The sequence below is a fragment of the Osmia lignaria genome, chromosome 15, assembly GCF_051020975.1.
Source record: "Osmia lignaria lignaria isolate PbOS001 chromosome 15, iyOsmLign1, whole genome shotgun sequence".
NCBI lineage: Eukaryota > Metazoa > Arthropoda > Insecta > Hymenoptera > Megachilidae > Osmia > Osmia lignaria.
Window position 1 is genome coordinate 12707955 of NC_135046.1, and position 22111 is coordinate 12730065.

General features: G+C 44.8%; 2 protein-coding genes across 7 annotated transcripts in view; one reads left to right on the top strand and one right to left on the bottom strand.

Moving 5' to 3' along the window:
* The window catches only part of pygo (pygopus family PHD finger), a 60409-nt gene that overhangs the window by 20809 nt on the left and 17489 nt on the right, over positions 1-22111 (bottom strand). The gene's annotated exons all lie outside the window — the stretch shown is intronic.
* The window catches only part of LOC117608308 (lachesin), a 28955-nt gene continuing 15769 nt past the window's right edge, over positions 8926-22111 (top strand). Inside the window, exons 1-2 of one of the 2 annotated variants that reach the window (XM_034333211.2) lie at positions 8926-9342; positions 12868-12995. In XM_034333211.2, coding sequence (XP_034189102.1) covers positions 12869-12995 — 127 coding nt within the window. In that variant the 5' untranslated portion in view covers positions 8926-9342; position 12868. Of the gene's footprint in view, positions 9343-12763; positions 12996-22111 lie in introns of those variants that run through there. The other variant, XM_034333212.2, reaches the window with a different exon arrangement.

Sequence of the window (22111 nt, forward strand, 5' to 3'; positions counted from 1 at the left end):
TTTGCTCCAACCGAGGTCTCTTTATCGCATGGCCGCTTATGGCTGTGCTGGAGTAAACTGACTAAATGTAACAAGTGTCAAACGTCTCCCGTTGAAAAGAAAATTATTTCTTTATAGATTACTACGTAAAGCTTGACGATGCTTGCGGTAATTTGAACACGGTGTACCTGCTGTTTTTAAATAATCCGGTGTTTGAAATTTCACGACACCGTAGGTCTTGTCGCGACAGAGAACGGGCAATCTTACGGGCGGGCGTCGAGGCTCGTGTCTTTTAATTTAGCGACAGCCACGATGGCGTCTGTTAGTGAACGACGAAAATTTCGATCCATGGAACGAGTGGCGGCGTTATCGCCTTCCTCCTGGCAAGATTTCCTTCCCTCCAAGATGAGCGCCACTCTAATTGCATTATACCGTACATTAGATTATGCCATAGGGGGTAGCCTTCGAAACGTCAAAATGTAATTACAAGGAGCATAGATAACAGCGAACCTGGTCGACTACACCTGAGACACACGATTGGATCCGAGAAACGACGCGTGCATTATTACAAACAGATTGCATCAGACCTAGCTACATACATACATACATACATACATACATGTATACCAGTTAAATTGGCCCCGTCTTCCGGTTCGAGAAATTCCTGAACAGAGATGTCTAGGCCACTCCACTTTTTACTTGACTGCCTGTAAAATTAGGCTTTACGAGTTGGCAACCACCTCGATAGCTGTCAATAGGACGATTCTCGTTTGGTATATCTATAATTAAATTCCGCAAACACAGTGGGAATCGTTAAAGGTGTGTAATTATCGAGAGAAGGTGGTACACGTCGTCACGTATCAGCGAGGACGCATCGTGTCTGGGAACATTCGTTCCCCATCTTCCCCAGCGAGAGTTGGAGTAACGAGGTTACAAGGATCGAGAGGTTGGAGGAAGTAGAGGAGAGGTCGGAGGTTCCTTCCTTGCTCCTGTCGAAAGGATCATATTACCCGACGCGACACGCCGAGGGATCTCCTACCGTGCAATTTCCCCGTCCTTGGTATTCACGGCTAATAATCGTCGTGGCAATCCCATTGTTAGATCTTCATACATATATACGCGGGGGGTGATAGCTCGGTGCCGCTGCCAAATTCCCAAATACTCCGTGTTACCTCGGTATTCTATGCGCACACACCCTAAGACGTTCCTGAACGCGCGTCACATGCTACGGAGTACGAGGTAAACATGTAAACAGGTATCGAGGAAATTAGCATTTGCGAACGCGTGATTTAAGAATCCTATCATTTTCCTTACATACGTGTTCGTTATTTCGATTGAACTTTCTAGACCTGTTGAATGGTCAACATACCTTTTTCTCGTGGATATTCTACCCCTGATGTTTTCGAGTAATACGCATCAATTTCACGACAATAAGAGTTATAACCTGATGAGAATTCAGGTTACGAGGGAAACTGTATTATTTCGTGTAAGTATGAAACTGTCGGGTCGTCGCGAGAATGTCGCAAGATCTCGTGTTCTCCATAAGTACGTCGGTATAAGCGAGTACAGCGTAAACGATCGTGCCAGGAAACGTTTCTTCTGATCGAATCTACGGGAAGGAGCCATTCCATCGAGTCACGAAATAACCGGTACGTTTGCAGTTGCTTAGACCCGGTATATGGTCGCTTTTACGTTCTCTGTGTCGTCCCCGTGAAATGTCATTGCACCGGAAAATTTCAAGAAACTCCACGTTGACTTCATGCATTTTTATGCGCTCCAATCGGTGTAATTGTACCCTTCCATACTGCCCGTGAAGCGAGTGTGTCGCACCAGTATGGAAGGTATCTGTTCCCTCGTAACGATTAAGCGACCAGACAACATGGAAATTCACGGGTATTCAAATTGTTGTAGGTTAAAACGCGTCAAAACACTTTTCGAGAGAGTCTGTATGATCGATCGACGTTTCAGAGATGTTGCCTGACGCGGTAGAAACAGCCGCGCGTATGTGGAACTCAATTACGTTAATCGGTACAATTTGTTACCATTTAAAAAATATTGTTTTATCGACGCAAGCGTTTGCGCACAACAATGTTGTAACGAGGAAAGAAAACACGAACGAAGTAGGTACTTGACGTTAACTCCAGTACCTCGACCAATTTTGTTAATAGCAGCGAGTCACGCGTTCGCTCTTAAGTGGCTCTTTTCTTTAATTCTTTGTCTCTGTCGCGGTAATGGCGCGTTCGTACGAGCTGATGCTTTCTTGCGACGAACATTCAATGCCATTTAAAGCGGACGACCGGCAGCAATAGTCGGTAATAAACTGTAACACAGGCGCAAATATCATTAAGTGCCAGCTTAAACGTTGCGTATATCTCTTTCGATATGCACACTTTCAAAAGACCGTGCTTACGTTTTTTTCATTTATAAAGATACCGATGATACTTAGCTCGAATTAATAAAAATTAAACATTGAATCGTGTCGAGGATTCGCGTAAAAGGCCTAGACATTCCATTAGGTGGTCTGAAAGGTCCGATTTTCCATTTTCCACGATGACACGACCATCCTTGGATGCTACCTCGAAATATCCTCTTGTATTCTCTCTGCAGCCGTGACGTTTCGAAGTTATACTTGCAAAGTCATTGCACGGGGCGTCGTCGTGCTCGTCGACGTCGGCGTCGGCGTCGGCGTCGGTGTCAACGTAGTCGTTTGCACCGCCTCTCGACTGTAGGCAACGTTAATCTACGAAGCTTTGAGCAAGTGGATTTCATAGATCGGATTTCACGCCAGTTATTTTTACAACCCGTCGCTTCAATTTTTATATTTATTTTTATGAAGAGCAATTAACGATATGTAATTTCGTTATTACCCGATGGAAAACGTAACCGAGGAAAGCGAGAAAGCTGAGAACTCTGTTAATATGTATGATTGAAATTTTTAATTAACAAGACCGAGCATTGTGCAGCGGTGAAACGCGACACGAGGATTTCACTTGGCGAATATGGGAGAATGTCTCGCGTGACTTTGGGACAACGCGGCGAATCCCACCTGGAACGGCTTGAAATGATCTGGTGTATCGGTATCGAAAGAAATTTTCGTGTACCAATAACCTTGATAGCTATCGGGAAAAAATACGGCAGAATCATTTTGTGACTTGGTGGTAGGGTAGGATCGGGTCGGGTCGAATGGTACTAACAGCGCATCGGCTCGAAACGAGAAGACCAGGCTAACGGGGCCTTCGAATATTAATCCAGTACCGTTGGAACGTATTATTCCCTTTTTGCCGTGGATCCCATGTTGTGCGTGTTTTATTTTTATTCGTAATAAACATGACCGCCAGAGATTTGCTCACCAGCTATGATGCGGAGAGACATTTTCTTGATTAAAACCATCGATCTCGCCCCGGGATTACCAGCAGCACGTATGTAGTACTTCCGGAAATGAACGCTCGTGTAGCCACGGACCTGTCGGTTTGCTTGCGCGCGTGTTCAAACGCGTCTCGTCACGCGTATTTACATTAATTAGCCTATTCTATTCGACACACACACACACACACACACACACACGATCAACGTATATTTTTTTCCTGTAATCTAATTGATTCTAATTGACACGCTCGTACGTTAATTAATGCGCTCGAAACTAATTGAAAAACGACCAAAACTGTTACGTCGAATAACAGTTTTGATCGCACGTAACAAATTTGTTTTTTCACGGGAAAGAACGGTGAAAGTTCGCAGCTTTATACTTTATATCATTGAACGCGTTCTCCGTTTCAAAGGGAAGCGGATTCATCCGAGGGCGATAATAATTAAAAAACAGTGGCGAGATTAACGCGTGATTATATCGCCGGACACGCGGCAAAAGGTTTTAATTGCTCGTGAATCGACCGATCCACTGGTAAGAAACAACGGGAATAAAGTGACGTGACTGCACGCTTTGAATCGCGAACGCTCATTAAAAAATAATGAAACTGGTTTATTTGTCGTTCGTCGGGTTTTTTAATGCTCCTTTAACCGGAGAGATACGCCTTCAGTGGTTCGATTTAATATTAATGCAGACGAAATTGAAATACTAATTAGTATTCAGTGGAGGAAGGTGGATTCCGGTGGCGAGCGCGGGGCTGAGCGGCGTCGAGTTTCCCCGAGTGTCGGTCTTTTAAAACGGGACAAGGGGGCAAGTCTCGTGTCTGACGTATCTGAGGAAACTCGAGACTCGCGGGAAATTACTCGTAAAATGTGCTGCTGGGAAAGTGGAGAACGTTCGTAGGTTTTATGCTTGGCGAGGATTCGTTCGGCGATGCTCGTAAACACATCGAATCGTCTTTCTATCGGCTTTTAGCCTCGCGTTTAATCTCGAACGCGACTGGATACATACATATGATGTGTATCGAGATCGACGGAAGCCGATGGAGCGAGTACGAGCCGCGCCTATGTACTTAAAAGGCACAAGATGAATAGAAAACCGTGCCTACCAACGAAAAGGAGATGTTACATTGTTGCGGATGAAATGATTTCGTTACAGATCAGAGAAATACGGTCCAAGCATCAGCAACAGCGAAATAATGATACCGTGTCTTTGAAATTCGCAGGGGTTGGATCTACTTTCGAAAACGGCAAAATGCAACGATTCAAAAAGCCAGCACACGAGGGATAGAACGCGTCATTTAACAAGCCACCCTCTGTACCTATAGGTGTATGCGTGGGCAAGCACACAGCCGCGTTTAAGCGTAGCCGCACGTACGAATGCTCGTTGCCGTAGTGGACAGAGTAACACGTGTGGTGGCAAAGATAAGCCGGCGAAAATACGCGGAGTCACGTATTTTATGAAATATACGTAAACGTTTGCCTCCTCTGTACCGTGTATACGTATGCATGGATGCCGGTACAGCCGCGCTCGACAGACTGGTTGCTTCGAGTTTCAACGGCATTAGTGCGTCCCGCGTACGATAAACGAATTTTCCAGAGAAATACACCGAAGAAACGGAGGGACGATCGTTTGGCGAAAGGGAGGCCTGGAAAGGCTCGAGTCACCTGCAATTTACGCGATAACCGCTTGTTCATCTAGGCAAGAGGCAACCAGTCTTGAAAGGGTAATCTCACGTTTCGATTCATTTCAGAGACTTTTTATAAAATATGTATAAAAAGCGTAGAGAGGAGTTTCGATTCTTTTTCTTTAGAAAAAAGTGGCCATTGTCTTTTCGACACTAACCGGTCGATGCAGCTCGCGATGCAAACCGACGCGACGCTAGAATCCACGGCGTACAAACGCTTAAACCGTTTTGTTTTCCGCACGCGTTTCTACCGTGTGCCAGTGTGGGAGTTAAATGCCGCAGCGGATTATGACGGGACGCTTTTTGGACGCTAATCGCATTAACCGTTCAACGTTTACACGCTTACGCGGTGACGAATCGAACGCGGCTCTATATTCCCAGCCTCGATACGAAGAACGTTCCGCGCGGAAAACAAAGAGAAAGAGAGAGAAAGAAATAAAAGAAAATCTATATTATTGGACGAAGGTTCTTGGCCAGCAGAGACGGTGAAACGTATCAATGAAGCGGTGCAAAGTTCTCGGATAGCTGGCATAACGTGAAACGATATCTATTACACCACAAACAGTTTCTGCGACTAAGTTTTAACTAGCTCTATACTTTGCAATATATACTATTACTTTACCACTGTTCGAACATTTCTATCGGCCATTATTTCCCAAGTTCTGCCGGTGCGGTGGTGCAGCGGTGCTTCTCCGATATAATTCGAGCTCGGATATAATGCAGCCTTCAATATATTATCGACGATTACGCTATTAAAGCTCGAATCTTTTGGATTCGACCGATTTTCCGAATCATTTGCCCAACGCTGATAACGAGATTAAAAGGAAAGAGTGTCGTACCGAATGGCACAAGTGGGTCATTCTAAAAAGCTACAGCCGGGAATCGATGAATTGTCAAAACTTCTGGTTCCGTGCACGGTTTGTTTATACGGGTAGCCGAAAATATTGCCAACAACGAGCGAAACATAAGGTAATCTTTTCGGAAAAACATAACTCAGGGGACAAATCGTAAACGTGGCTCCCGTTGCCTAAAACGAATGACATCGGGATGTAAATTCTCCCTGATGCATTGCGCCAAGGCATAATTCGATTTAGCCGAAATCCAAAATGGCTGTTGCATTTCTGAAATCCGTGTAGTCGAGCGAATCACCAATGGAACGCGTGTCATTTTGCTAATTGTACATAGTGGCTACGATAAATTATTTAATCGGTTAAATCCTATTTTACACATTCCGTCCCACGGCAGCTCGAATCCCCTTGATTCCTGTCCCATTTTTCTCTCCCCGGATAACAATCGAACACACGAGATACCGTGAACAAGCTATGCATCTAATAACGCATTTTTTTCGTGATGAACAAAAAAGGGAATGCAATATTTAATTTTTTAGCGATATCGCGTGCACCACCCCTGTGTACAAACTTTGCCCGATTTCCATCGCATATCCCTCGTCTCGTTTACTCTCTTCCATCCTATATACAAGTACATAATTTACTAGTTTATAACATCTTTTTTTTTTTTTTCCTTCGTTTCTATAAATTGATTTATTCGCGCGAAGTAGCGTTAATCAAATTTCATAGCCGGTAACTAGTGGCTCAAAACACAATACGTTCTCCCGATAATCGTTGAAACTTTACGTTACTATACGAACATCGGTGTAAAAGTTTATCGTAACTCTTCGTATCGGTTATGCGTGCATTTTTTGTTTACGATGGCAACGTTGGTCGTTACAACGTTACCACTGTACCGGATTGTAAACGTACACAATCGGTGGAAAAAAAGAGAAAAAAAGAGAGACGATTACTATTCTTTGAGCGACCATAGTTGGTAGGATGGTGGTGTGTATCCGCAGGGTGTTTCAGGAGTAACGAACACCCTGTCCTAGCAGTCGGTGATCATTTCTCGGATCATAAAGCGTAAGAGAAGTAGAAGATCGCGCCCCGCTTGGAGTTTTCCAACACAAAACAGAAGAAGCGCGATTGTTCCGTTTATACACGGTTAATTTTGAAATTTCCAGCGACTTGGTTTTCTTGTTCGCGTAAAAGCAAAGGGAAACGAACGCAGCCTTGACACGGCGAGGAATTTTTCACGGATATGCCAGCGTCGAGGCGGCGATTTTTTTCGTTCTCGCCACGGCTTCTAAACCTTTTTCATTTATCTTCGCCTACTGCAGCTTAAGCAGCAATTTTACAGCGCGTTCTGCATCCGCTTGTTCCAGCAGCTCCGAGCAATCCCCTTAATGTATACTTTTTCTCACTGTCATAATTGAAGAGACGCCCGAAGGTGCAGCAGCATAGCACTCTTCACGACTGTTCTTTTCCCTTGGAAATTTTCGACTTATTTTTCGTTTGAAAAGTGGCGAAACAGGAGCACCGACGAACGATAGTTTCCGACACGATTACTACTCGATCAAAGAGTCGTTTTAACGCAACAGCTCCAACAGCGCTTCGAGTTCCTGTCAAAGTTGCGAACCGCTCTAGAATAGTGCAGAATGCAGAGTGCAGAGTGCACGGCCGTCTGGTTGTTTAGTCTTCGAAAGGGAAAATTTGCGCCCGATTCAAGTGAAACGCTCTCGAGTGTTTACCTTCGTGTAAAACATTCGATGATTGGTAAATACGACGTTAACGCTTTTCCGTGCCATGCGCCGAAAATGTTGGACCGTGCAAGGTGAACGCGCGTTGCAAACGAAACGATCAGACCGGCCGAAAACGGTTATCCTTTCCGTCAATGTTTGCTCGCCATTAGTTCCATATATAGAAAACAAACATTCTCCTCTGACATCTCGACCACGAAAAATCAACTGTATAGTAGTTTTCCATTGGTGAAATTCTTCTTGAAAAATACCATCTCTGCTTTCCTGTTGTGGCCACATAACCGAAGTAGCGATCATTTCTTTCGGCTAAATGGGCAACAGCTGATCCGTTCACTGCTCAGTTTTATTCACGAACACAAAGGTACTTGCGCCGCCGTTGCCTCGCAAGTATATGCACGTTTGGACGTCTATTCTTTCTATTGGTCATTGTGCTGCATGAAAGCACGAGCGAAAAGAACAGGCAGAAGGATGAAGCGCATGTTTTGTCCGGAATCTTCCCTAGTGGACTGCATCGGTAAACTGGCAATATGTAGTAGTAGGCCATCCCTTAAACGCGAGCAGACTAATTTTATCATATTATCGAGTTCGTCCTTGACAATTATCAAGAGGAAATTCAATTTTCCTCTTGTGTAATCAATATTCACTGCCTAAAGGGCTTTACGACACACCGTCCTCGTAACAATACCAATACGTATATCTCGATAGATCTGAACCCACTCGTAAATTGATAGAAGAGGAGAATGGATGGAGCGCACATTTCGTCCAGGGTCCGCTAATAGGCTCATCAGTAAAGGTAGCTAGTAGATCCGTGCCTCAGACGCGGAGATAGTTAAACTCTCTTCTCTTCACGGCGCGGCGTCTATGTGTTTGGACGGATAGCTGGACGAGTACTAGCGAGAAGGTAAATATCGCGGATGATCCCTCTGGTGGCGATCGTGGAGACTATCTTAGAAACTTATCTAAGATCTGAACCAACTTTTAGGCCGATCGGTTGCAGTCAAACCATGTCCGATAGGAACATCTTTCTCTCGCTTCTCCGTGTTTTCAGCTTTCAAGCTGTCGCTCACTGAAAAACTGGAGCATTTCGATGGAAACGCTTTTCATCGAACGGTCAAACGTGGCCTCGATCAACGGTATCGTTTCAGATGAAACGATTTTTCCAAGAAAAATTCGCCGCGTCGCGTCGCGTCGCTTTTCCTTCCCAGCATTTTCCCACGAACCGAGCTTCTCATACATTCGCGCTTCGTCTTCTACTTTTTTCGTGTCGACGACGATCCGCGTGCATCAAAGCTACATAATAAATTGAATATTATATCCGCGAACAGGAGGAAGGGAGTGGCGGGAGAAGGAGCCAGGGAAAAGGATAAAAGAAGGAACAAGAGAAGAAGAAGAGAAGGTGGAAAGAGGAAAGAAGAAGGGACAGGAGGTCCTGGACCTGCGCCATGCGAAGCGAGCGTCCCGTCACGAAGCGTCCAACGCTCGACGTTTAGCTCGACGCCGTCAGTACACGCGTCTCGACGCCCGGGGATGCGTCCGTTACCGGAAGCATAACGCGACGCTCGTTTCAGTCATTGGACCCGATCGTAACGGGATCCATTTTCACTTGTTTCTTTTTTTTTTCTCGACGAAGAGTGCCGTTTTGAAAGCAACAGAAAACAGACAGTATACACGTATGACGCGGCGTGCTCGTTCGCGAATATAATGCTACACCTTTTCCACGAGGTAATGTCCCACCACGAGAACTTTGAAGAAAGTTTCGTTTGAACAGAACCGTGAGATAAACGATCTCTCTCTTTCAGTGATCGATATGAAATACGAACAAGGACGTATCGCGAGTGTGGATTGATCGATTTAGATAGAGTTCTTTTTTAAAACTAATTTTTATCGCTTCGATATAGTCTAGTTTCATATATAAATCTTTTAAAATTAGAGCCGTGAAATTTGTCGAATTAGAAAAATCTTAGGATCACTCGTACTCTCAGCAATATCCAAGTAAGACTGTAGTTACATGGAGGTTCTTTCCCAAGTTTTTAAGAAAACTATCGTAAAACACTATGGCATCCGTAAAAACTTTACCATAAGATTTTTTCCCATTTCAAACTTTTCTACCTTTTTCTTTTATTAATCGACAAATTTGTGTGAGCTGTTCCAGGACAAATAGTACAACAAATCTATTGCTAGCAAGCTTCGCTTTGAAAACAAAGATATTACAAACAGGGTCGCAGCCGTTACTGGAATAAAATACTAGATTTTACACCGGAAACATTAATTTCAAGAGTTTTGTCGACTTTTTACTCCCCTCGGTTAACACCGTAATCCCCTAAAGTCTGGGACACCTTTTTTTTAACACCTCGTATACATATATCATAGCGATGTTTTCGAAGGGAATTCCCCGGAGGGGCCCAAAGTGAGTTATAAAGATTGTAGGTACGCGCGAATGGGCTTCGCATCCGGCCAGTGTCGAGCGGACGTCGATTGATTCTGCGATAACAATTCGAAAATTGAATAGACGATAATCCGCGACGGTCAATTCAATTTTCGATATCGCGAAAATATTGGTCGCTCTCGATTCCCTTCGATCAAAAAGCGAAATCCCGGATTCAAGGAAGTCGCGTTTTCGTTGATTTTTCAAGCATCTTTCGATTTTCGAGGAATAGCCGGTCGCCAAGAAGAACGGATAGATAATTTTTACGGAACTGCGATCATCGTAGACGCTGGTACCTACCTAATGACTTTGCCGTCGTCTTTGATAGATCCGTCTTTGAAAAGAGATTCGTTATCCGGCAATACCGAACGCGGATGAATTTTAATATTGCTTGGGACGTCGCGCCACGGTTCCCTATTTATTCGAAGTATCTGGAAAATTTATACAGGAATCTCATTTCAATATTTATCTTAAATTTTGAGTTACATCGCGAAGGAAAATTAATCGATTCGGCCGGCATACCACGCTATCGTCGGAGATTATTTGTCTTTTGTGAACCGTTAATTCGAAGAAAATAATTATTTTGCGGTACTTCCGTGCTTCGGACTCGGTTATCTCGTACGCAACAATTTAATAATTCTACTTGCAACGAAGAAAGTCAGGATGCAGTTGTTTCGCGAGAACGGATACCGCCTTTCAAGAACATCCTAGATAATTAATCTGTTTCTCCGGAGAATAGCCACCTATTTGCATAGCTACACGTATGCAAATGATACATGCCTCCTTCGTACTGCGGCGTTCCAAAATTATTCTTCGGATTATGAAACAGAGCGGGCGAGAAGGAGAGATGAAGAGAACTAAACGATTCAGCGAACGGGGAACGATCGTTCGAATAAATCTTTCCGAAAGCGTATAATCGCGTACACGTCTGGAGAAGGCTGCACCAGCTTCTTCCATTGGTTCAAGCGGGGAAAGAAATTAAATCTTCGTGACATTCGACGAAATACGTCTCTCGTAAAAAAAAAAAAAAAGAAGGAAAAAAGTGCGAAGAACCTGTCGTCGAGGAATAAAACTGTTAGCCAACCGAGAAATTTCGCGCAGAATATTGCAAGGAAAATCGATCGATCGAACGTGATCCAAAAGATTCATCCTGATTAAGAAGCGATCGATTAATCGTCGATCAAGCTGGAACCGTTTGCTCCCGCTAATACGCTCTCGTAATTAATGCTCGCCACGATTCTTCTTCCCGGAAAATGCTTGGAAAAATTACGAGTTTGCATTTTCACTCTGATTATCCTTTCTCTGTCGGTCGGCGAACGTATCAGCTAACCGTTCGAATTTCTTGGTTCTACTACGAATTTAAGCAGTGTCAGCCTAACGAGGAACTTTAATTTTTCTTTCTCTTCTTTTTTTTTTTATCGGGATTACCGAATTATTAAAGAAGGACAATTTCCAAAGGAAGAAATCGAAAGAATCTACCCGCGAATCAACTTATTTCCACTACAATGCCAACGGCCGAGTCATTAGGTCCATTCTTTCTCGCATTTGACGCGGAAACTCCCACCGTTTCGCCGCCGAGGCTTTTCAATCGGTCATAACGTTTGCGCTATTCTTTTCGGAACAGACAATGTTTGCGAGCAAACAGTTGATCGCGGTAAACACACGGAAGAGGCAAGGAAATGGAATTTCGTCTGGAAAAGTGAAATCTCGATCGGTTCGATCCTTATATCATTCGGAGAAAATTGGATTCCATAAACTTGGAACGAGATGTCTAAATAAAGGGTGAATCTAGGAATTAAAAGTTCCCGAGTTGAATGTCATATATTTTGCTAATGTAATAGATATCCGAATTGATCCGAATTGTTTTCCAAGCAGCCAGCTGTCTTTCGAGATCGGCAAGGTTTCACCGAAGGATAGTTGATTTGGTCCTCGCTCGGTGAAACCATCGATCACGTTTGTCGTCACCGAGATAAGACAAAGAGGTTATAATCTGACATTGGCTGGAAGGAAAAAACTGTCGAGGTGTGTGGGAGGGTGTGCTAGCATGCGAAAGACGGTGCTTATCGTGGAAAGAAACAAGGCGCGTTTAACAGGGGAGTAGGTAGAAGCTGGAGCAGACGGGCCAAAGAAGGAGAGACTTTTCATTTAGTCCTGTCGTAAATAAGAGGGAACAGTTGCTCCTTCGCGTATATTCCTGTATACCTCTACATACATGCATAGAACGTTTGAAAGCAGATGCACACCGTGAAATCGAATTGTCCTTTAGAATTTCACAGCCCGAGGTTTCGTTTATAAGATACAAGCGTTAGCGATTGTAGTTTTACGAATAGGGTGTGCATTAAAGTCTACTCGCAGGGCGATTGAAGTGTACGCCTCTAAATGGCCGACATAGTTATTTACGAGAATGGCGTAAAGGATCATTGTTGCGCGTTTCCTTGGCCGGAAGTATCTACAGTTGAGAAACGTACGAGCAAAGTACCGATAGCCACAAGTTTCGATCTCTCCTCTCTTGCAGCGACGTACATTACGTGAAATTGCGCCAACTTGGAGCCGCTTGTACGTATCGCTTGACAAATGTATCGATTGAGAAACGAAGAGTATCGAAAGAAATAATAAAAAAAAAAAAAAAAAAAAAAAAAAAGGAAACGGTACAGAGAGAAAGAAACAAATAGCAAAAAGAGTTTCGAGCAGGGAGGAGGAGGTGTGAGTAGCGGTTAAAGGGGAGGGAAAATATAGAAGGGGTGAAATAGATAGAGGAAGAAAGAGAGAGAGAGGGAGAGAGTGATTATTATTGTTCAGGTTTCTTTTTCTTCCACTTGCAGAATGAGGGTGGCACGGCTATTACTGTGCTACGTACTTCTCGAAGACTACAGTACCAATCTCGGCGGGGCTGCAATTACCAGCGACGCCGTGCGCCAGGACGCCTCTGCGACGAATCCCACGCTACCAGGTACACAACTTCCACTATTTCACCTGCGTATCGTTCGCGGATCAAAACGCATCGTTTACTGCGGTAACCAGCGCAGCGGATCAAAGCGAATTAGATTTTTCCCGGTAAGAAACAATACACACAACGGTGCAAACAATTCTCGTGGCTGTGGTTCGCGTGTGCGTTGCCGATAACTAACTTTGACCAAACTCCGAAAGCCGATGACTCTGTTGCCCGGTCGCGTATTATTCCCGAGGGACTCTTCGTTTCGACGACGCCTCTCTCGTTCGTTCGATTTTTGTTTTTTTTTTCCCCCCTCTCCTCTCTTCTTCCTTTCCGCTCATTTTCTGTCCCCTTTCTTCCCTTTGTCCTGTTTTTCCTTTTTCCCCCTTCATTTTTTGTTTTCTCTTTTTTTTTCCCCATCGCATCGGAGAGAGGACGGTGACACAGAGCTCGTCGAAGTACACACGTCAAAGAGTTTAATTACCACGACGATTTCGCGTGGACGTGGTGCATCGGTCGAATTACCTAATCGTGGTTTTCATCGATAGCTTCAGCCTCGATCCGTGTCGTGATTCGTGTTTCTTTCATTTCGCGTACCGTATGCTTTTTGTCGAAGCGATTTTCCTCCCGTTTCTCTTTGTCATTTATTTCATACGGTACGCATGTTTGTTTTGCGTCTCTTAAAAATTTCACCATTTCTCTCTGATTTACCTGCAATTTAACAAGCGTTCCTACGTTCACCAGCGATAATATCATGTATGCTGGCGTTTTAGAGCAGAGAAATCGAACCGCGTCGTTTCGTGGGAAATGGTTCGTTTGCAAGTTCTAGAGAAAATTGCTGGTTGCTTTACAGATTTCTCGCGTTGTCGCTTCAAAGAGTTTATTGTCGACTCTTGGACCGTTTATAGGACGCTTCGCGAGAGCCGCTTTTAATCAATTAAGAAAACACGATGGGTTCGATCGTTGTCACGACACTTTTCCCTGCACGGTTCAATGATTTCTAATTACCTGCAACAATCGATTCGCCTCTTCGACAACTTCCGATATCCCGCAACGCAACGAACACCTTAAGTTTAATTTAAAGTTTCGCGAGCTAGAATGTTACGTTTCAAGCAAAGTTTCAGCAACAAGAATTTCCCAGTTTTTCGCGCACGTATCAGAAACTTGCCAATTTTCAATCACCATTTCTTTTCTTCCAAAAAAATGGATCGATCGCGTTTCCGAGAGCGTCGCTGGTCTGTTTACGAGCGTAATAGGATGTTTCCTTGATTACTCGTTAGAGAGAAAGTAGAGAGGGTAACGGTAGGAGATCAGATAAGGGGTTACCGCAGCGGTTAGCGATTGTATACAGCCATAATGGAACTAGCTAGCATCTTAGCAGAGTAGGAGATGGTGCAGTGTAACGGGAACATAATGTCCTCCGAGAGGCGCTAAGTTGGCGATGGTATGTCGAGTCGGTTGCTGGATAAAGGAAGGGTGAGACAGGACTGATAACGCGGGTCAGAAACACGGCCATAAGAAACGAATAGCGTGGAGCGGTAGAACAAGAGACGAATGGAGAACGTTCAGCGCTTTTGCTACGAATGCTGATGACGGTGGTAACATTCAAGTGGTTAAGTAAATTTTCTTTGCAAATCATTATTTCCTTGCTCGTTTGCACCGAGTCTTATGAATTTGCATTCGAAGAATTAAAGAAAATCGAACAATCGAATGGAAAAAAAACGATGATTCAGTCCATCGTATAATTAGAAGGGTTAATAAAACGTCGGGATGGTAATCGGTGTCACGGATCGGCAATTAACCGCGAAGACCGGGTAATTGAAATTGATAACGCGAACGAGCCACGGGTTTGAAAGAATAGCCCGGACGGGAAAGTAAATCAGCCAACAAGTAGAAAGAAGCTGAAGAAAGTTGGCAGAAGGGCGGGACAATTTGCTAGAGGAGACTGGTCCAAGATTAGTCGACGAGTTCCCTTTCGTTCGAGCGAAATTATTCGAGTCTGGTATCGCGAGGCGTTTCGCGTCGTACTCGTTGACGCGGGAAACCATTGAAAATAAACGGAAAGCGGAGAAGTTTCGCGTAAAGCGCGACCAAACGATGGAAGAAAGAGGCAGAAGAAAGGAGAGGGACCACTGAACGACTACGACTACGATTACGACTACTACGACTACTACGACGACGACGACGACGACGACGACGACGAACGGTGAATGTCCCTGAAGTTGAAGTAGTTCCACTTGCTTCTCTACCCTCGACTCTCACCCCCGTTTGCTCAACTCTCCCCGGGCACTCGCTTGGGCCCGTGCCGGTTACTTCAGCAAGTTTTTCCTTTGAGGATGAAAGATATTAATTAAACTGTCACAGACACGGTAGCAGGGAGCCTCTAACTTTATTTCGCCACTTACAAGTTAACCGCTTAAGCGGTTTGCTCGCTTACTCGCGTCGACGCCAGCTCGTCGCCGATCTTATCCCGTAAGCATACCAGTTCGGAGCTGGTTATGAATGCGAACTGACCCCAGGAGAGAAGCGTGCAACGCGTGACTAACGCCAACCACCTCTGACCTTTTGCTCGATTCTCCGACGTCGAATCGAAGAAAATCGGATATCAACCGAACGGATCGCCGCAGCGTTTTGTCAAACTGCCTTCGGCCCGAGATCGAACGCCTCCGACGCGTTAGTCGACGTTCTAAGTCTCGTAATCGATTACCCTACTATTCTTCTTTGGTTCACCTTTCAATTTTTATATTTTAAACCAAACAAATTCGGAAAGCAGCTACTATCGCTCGAGGGAAGATCGTTACGAGTTTCGGGAGAACCGCGATTCGTTTGATTAGCGAAAAGTTTTATTAATTTACCTTCTGCCTTGGGCGCGTTTGAGTTGCCGTTCTGGTCAGACAGAAACTACCGGGAAAGCGTCCATCTTCATTAGTATATTGATCGCGAGAAGTAACTCTAACGCCTTGATCTTGGACGCTTGAATCGTTTACCGATAAATAAATTGTGTTTCTCGAAAAGGGCGACCCTATTTGGCGACAGAGTGTGACGAAACTTTCAATCTTTGGACAATCCATTACGAAATCATTCAAGGGATGATGTAGTTCCGTAAAGTAACTCGGTTAGTCTTATCGGAATGTTAGAGTTTCCAACAGTTTCAGACCAACAATTATCGTCTTATTGAGCTTTATCGAACGACGGGCTCGAACTCTGTGGCCCGCCAGGTTACCGTTTATACAAGCCGGTGTTAAGTGTGAATATGGGTTTGCTATTTTGGAAACGATGATACAGGCGATGAAAAAATTCAGCAGGGCCGTTTAAACGTTTACAACGGATGGGCCATTTGGTTACGTAATGGTCGCGAGTTGATATAGTCGAAATAGCCGATCGCGCGATCGATTTTAAACGTCTATGGTTAACACAGTGAACAAACGGTATTTTCGAATATCGCTAGTAACAAACACGGAACGTTCGTTATTAAAAATATCCGGATAGAGCTCGTTCGAATTAAACGAATAGTTTGTCGAGCGGATATCCGTTCTTCGATATATCGTTTCAAGCTGGGTCGCTTTACCTCGCTCGGAACTCACAATTAAACCGTCAAAGTATCAGAATCAGGCTCGAACCCGCATACCTGGCGACACTAATATCGCAAACATCCGCGTGGCAGTAGGAGGAGGACGAGGAGGGGGAGGTTACAAGACGACAAGATTGACGTTAATTAGCAGGGAGCAATGCAGAGATAGGTATGCGTGTACATACTCGGCCCGTGGAAAGGATAGTTTCGAAGGCAATTAGAAGGTCGTGTTCGCGTACCAGTTGTAATCTACTTATATGTTAAGGACACGCGCCACTGCGGCCATACGTGTGCAGTGTACAGGGACGTTATTAGAGGTCGAAGGTAGGAAAGGAGGCGTGAGTGGAATCGCGGGATGCGTGTGACGCGAGCTCGACAAACACCTACGAAGATCCGGCCGAGCTTTCAACGATACTGGCCACCCTTACACATCGCTCCGGGCAAAGTTTTAAACGCAATTTCGTGTTCCCGCTCACGCGTTGCAGCTGATCTCGCTCCAGCTCGGTGTACCGAGCTGCGCCTTTATCAAATAGTTTCGAAAGTTCCTTTAACGGATCTCCACCTATGTACCCGCGCTTACCCTCTCGATTTCTTTTGTCTTCGAACAAGATCTTTTCCTCGCAACTCTTCCAATGTAGAAATTCGTGAAGAACGAAGCTGAGATCTTCGCCTGCCTAGCCACGGCGACCTTATCCAACAGGCCTCAGGCAATTTGCCGTCATCCCTTTTTCCCCTATCCTTTTCGTTGAACACGATACTATCTCCGGTCTCGCGATACTTTTACAAATTAGTTTCGAGTTGAAAAATTCTCGTCCACTTAAATACAGAAGGAAACATCGAAAAATTGTTTACGAACAAACAACTTAGCAGAGACAAAAGTACAGAGAAATTAGATTTCCGGATGAAACCCCTTTCTCATCCCTCGCCATCGATCCTCCTTCCATTCTCGGTTCTTTCTATTTTCGTTCCATTCGAAATGATTCAACGGCTCGGAACGCGCTAATATTTTCGTGCCTTCGCAAACTAATTCCGATTTCAATCTGTTCAACTCGAAGCAACGCGTCGAGTAGCGGTGCGGCGCGGCGCTTCCAACGAGAAGCATTTAGTTGCAAATTCACCAGCTCGACTTTAATACATAAACCTTTTTTTTTTTTCCTCCCGTTCCTCTGGTGCAAGGAGTGCTCAGCTAGCTGCGACGTATTAAGGGGACGCGAGGAAGCGTGACGCGAATTGAGAGTACACACGGTGCGGGCGTTCAAATAGCCGTACGTATACGTTTAGCTAAATGGGTGATCGTGCAGTTAGGAAACCTCCGTGTTCCGCATGTGCGATCTTACTAATTTCCGGAATCGAGAGCTCTCTTGGTCTCGACGCAACGTCGCGACTCGACGCGACGCGACGCGACGCGGCGCAACGTGGCGCGGTGAGGGAGAGGAAAAGGTGGAGGCGGACAGATCCCGGGGACATGGGCGCGAATTCGATTAATTAAAGTTCGAATTTGTGGAAATGGAATTATCGCGGCGTAGTCCGCACCATCGACGTTTCTACGCGGATGAGAGCTTTCCAACTGGCTCTGTCTCCGTCTCACTCTCTCTTCGACCGTGGAGCATGCTTGCCAAGAGGGTGGCAGTCCCCGAGAGGGAAAGGGACAGCTGGCTGCCGCGCGGTGTAACAGCTTGCGACTTTGAACGCGTCAGGGTGAGAGAAGCGGAGAGGAGAGGAGAGCAGCACGGGGGTTATATATTTACGGTGCTCCGTCCTGGAGAAAAGTTTCGGCAGGGATTCGAGCCGTGAGAATTTAAAGTCCCACGAATCTGGATAAGAGCGAGCAACTTTTCCTTCGACTTCGAGCGACGTTTCGATAATCCGCTTTGGTATCCTCCTGGCGAGTCCACGGGGAATACGCGGAACTGTCGTGCTGAACGTTTACCGAGCCGTAACACCGGTCCACCAGGATTAATAAAATATTTATCAGATCGGTCAGAGTGACTTTACGTTACCTAACCCGCGACGCGTCTTTAACGCGTTCGCTACTCTCGCTCGCACGTATCTAAGACTATTGGTCCGCGACGGTAGTTTCCGTACTCGTAACCAAGAGGATAGCCGCAACAACTTTCTTGCAAGTTCTCACTCAATTATCCATTCCTATATACAATATATGTATGTATATCCACTAACGTTACCGAAACTATCTCGCGTCTGAAGGTAGGTACTCTTAGGTCTACTTTGGCAGAGTAAGCGGTAGAGTATAGTAGTCGAAATGTTGTCAAGTAGCTATCCCAATCGCCTAGCAGCACACTAGCACCACTTTAGGTCTGTTCGCATATTCTACAATGGAGTTGTTGCCCAGGGAGGATGATGTTATCGTTCCTGTTAGTAGCAGCGCGGGATTAAACGAAACGCTGAATTGAGAAAATTACAACGGGGGGTACAAAGGACGAGAGAGGAATTACGACGATTAAGAAAGATACGAAAAAGAAATTTACAACGCGATAAAGTTAAACCGCAAGCCAGCGGATACCTGAAATCTGAAATTAACATCGATATTGCAAGTGGAACTAATTTTATTCAACCCGGTCCTCGGTGGATTAAAATATGTCCTATTACTCGCGGGAAAAGATAAAACAATGCGTTTCTCTTTGGAAACAGTCGAGTTTCAGGTGCCGTCGACGCGTTCAAAGTGAAACGACTCCCTTAACGCCTTTTCTCTCCCTTGGGTGGCCTACGACGTTTATCAGCGGTAAAATCTTAATTTAGTGAGAGTAACGCGCAAGTAAAACGGTGGTAAAATGAAAGAAAAATGAATCGTTACACGGTAGTTTTCAAATACCTAGAGATGAATGAAAATTGCCTTAATTCACGTGTATTGTATTGCGCTGTGTAGGTAAGGAAAAAAGGTTTGGCAAAATTGGCAAGCGAAGAGAGGATCGTTCGATAAAATTTCAGGGTGGTAAAACGAGCTAGGTTAGATAGGAGCGAACGATTTTGGGGAAAATGAAGTCGGTACTGGTATCGCAGGATGGCGCGTATATCTGACGAAAGTTTGGAAATAGCGCGAGCGTGAAGCGGAGCGATGGACGCTGCGAGGCAGTGCGAGGCGACCGGAAGACGCTTCGACGTTCCATCGAGCGAAGCAACGGTGCATCCTGTGCATCGAATGGAAAAACGCGCAATTGCAGCTGCGTCGAGGAGAGACGATACTCGAAGATATCGAGTCGCAACTGCTTATGGAAGCTCGAAAGTGAACGGTGGTTCGACAGTTTTTTTTCTATTCCAAGAGAAAGGGTTGAAGTAGAAGAACAGAGAAAAGGAACAAGAGTTTTGGACATGGCGGACCCGAGAAAACAGCATCGCAGCTATTATGATAAGATATTCACTGACAGAAACAGGAGAAGGAAGGAATTTTCAGCTGGTAGCATCGTCCTCGCGGCCGTATCTAGGATGTAATATAAGGAAACGCTGAGGAAAATAGTGGAAGCAGCGGGCTTGAATGCCCGTGTGAAGGAAGAACAGCGAACGAGAGCTGAGAAAGGAAAAGGAAGAAAAGAGGAAGCGGAATAGAAGTGGTAGAGGCGAACACTGAATCGTTTCGGAGGCGTGGGTGCGCCTATTGCAGCGGCCCCGCTTTTATTTTATGGCAAAATTATACCAAGGGAAAAATAATTCAATCTCTACGCTGAAGTTTTAGCGACTCGAGACCGCGAGACGAATTTCACCAGTTGCGATATGCCCCGAACGACGACAATTAGGAGCACGGTTAATCTTGCCATAGTATATAGAGTTCTCGAAGCTTATCACAATAAACTGGAAGGTTTGCTGTACCTATGTATTTACGAAAGTGATTGCCATTTTAAGTAAAACAGAACACAAAATTCAGCGAATTTTCCGTTTCTTCCGTTACCGAGAACGTCGATCTCAACGTCAAAAATGTTTTTCCATTTCACACGTTTAATAATACGCTGTTCGACGCGACGAAATACGTTGGAGCGATTTCGATCCGGCGCGGTGTATCGCGGAATCGGATGAACGCAACGGAATAAAACGAATGCGAAGTGACGAAGCACTTGGCTCGATTTTAACGTTAATACGAACGTACCGGTTTATTTTCATACATTTTTACTTTTTTTATATCACGAGCAAACATGATAGGATCGATACACGAATATCCGTAAGTACGATAAAAAAGAATGGCACGAAACGAACAAAAGGAGACAAGGGAGGAAAAGTAGAGCTGGACCAGGGTATATTCCACGAAGCGGTTTTTCCGCCGTGGCTCGTAAATTTGGAAATTTTCCATGATATTTCGGGAGGAAAGCAGGATCGAGCAGGGAAATAGAAGAAAATGAGCGTTAAGATCGAATTGGATCGTCGATCCGGCAAAAGACGAGGCGCGTCGTCGACGACAGGTTAAAATATCGTTTCGCGTATTTCAGTGATCTCATGGACAGCATGTTGGACGGTGATTCGTAGGGACGCTCAACGTCGCGTCGCGACGAATCGACGCGGCCGACAGGAAGAATGTTTTTACCTGTCGGCCATCTCCTCGCGTCTCGTCCCTTAACACGGATAAAGAATCTTTCCGTAGGTACGCTCTTTTTTCCGTAAGACGCTCGTCTTTCTTGGAAATACATATCAGCGGAGCACGGTACCTTACAGCTGAGATACCTTCGACAAATTACTCTCTTATTTCGCGGCGAAGCCGCCATTTCCACCGGAAGATACACCGTAATCGTTTTCCGGTGGAAAGACAGCTTGAGAAACGGCCGGAAGTGGCGGAATAAAAATATGAGGAACTGTACCTCAGGGAGAAAAGAATTCGCATTTTCCTTTCCGTACCAGAAGAAATACCTACGACTTGCGAATATTCTTTGTTAAATAGTTGTTTCCGATAAACCTAATAAAGGAAGCTGCCCACTTCTCCAGTGTCCCGTTTAAATTTTGTGCGACCGAGCAAACAGCTGATCCTACAAAGTATATATTCTAGGAGCGATAAGGAACTTTTTCGTGAATTTATTCGCGTACCAGTGAATCGTTTGTTTAACACTGGATTAAGACGAACTTTAGGACCCCTCGAATTCGATCAATTTCTTATTGGTTACCACGGAGAATGTTTAATAGAGGAAGGAGAATATCTAACGATAATGGAAAACTGTGGGTCAATGTGTTTCGCGTTAACTGAGTAAGAGTATCTTGAATCGGCCATTAATGTTGAAGAGCCACGGCAACTGAGATTTTCCTCGAACGAGAGTTTAACAAAGTTCCATGTTATTACGATAGAATAGCGAACTTCGAAGATAAGGGGGGTAGAAAGAGAGTACAGAAGGTAGCTTGACTTTCAAGGGAAGGCAACTTTGCCTTTCGAAAGAGCAAACGTTTCCCTCCTCCTTTTGCTCAAGGCACATCACGGCAAATTTTTATCCCTATGAATGAACATTAATTTGTGAAAAAGAAAAAGGAAAGAAATGAGAAGAAGAAGAAGAAGAAGAAGAAGAAAAAGAGAGGGAGAGAAGAGTATAGAGATTTCGTGGCACGTTCGCGACCTCCTTCAGCCGTAGCTCGCGTT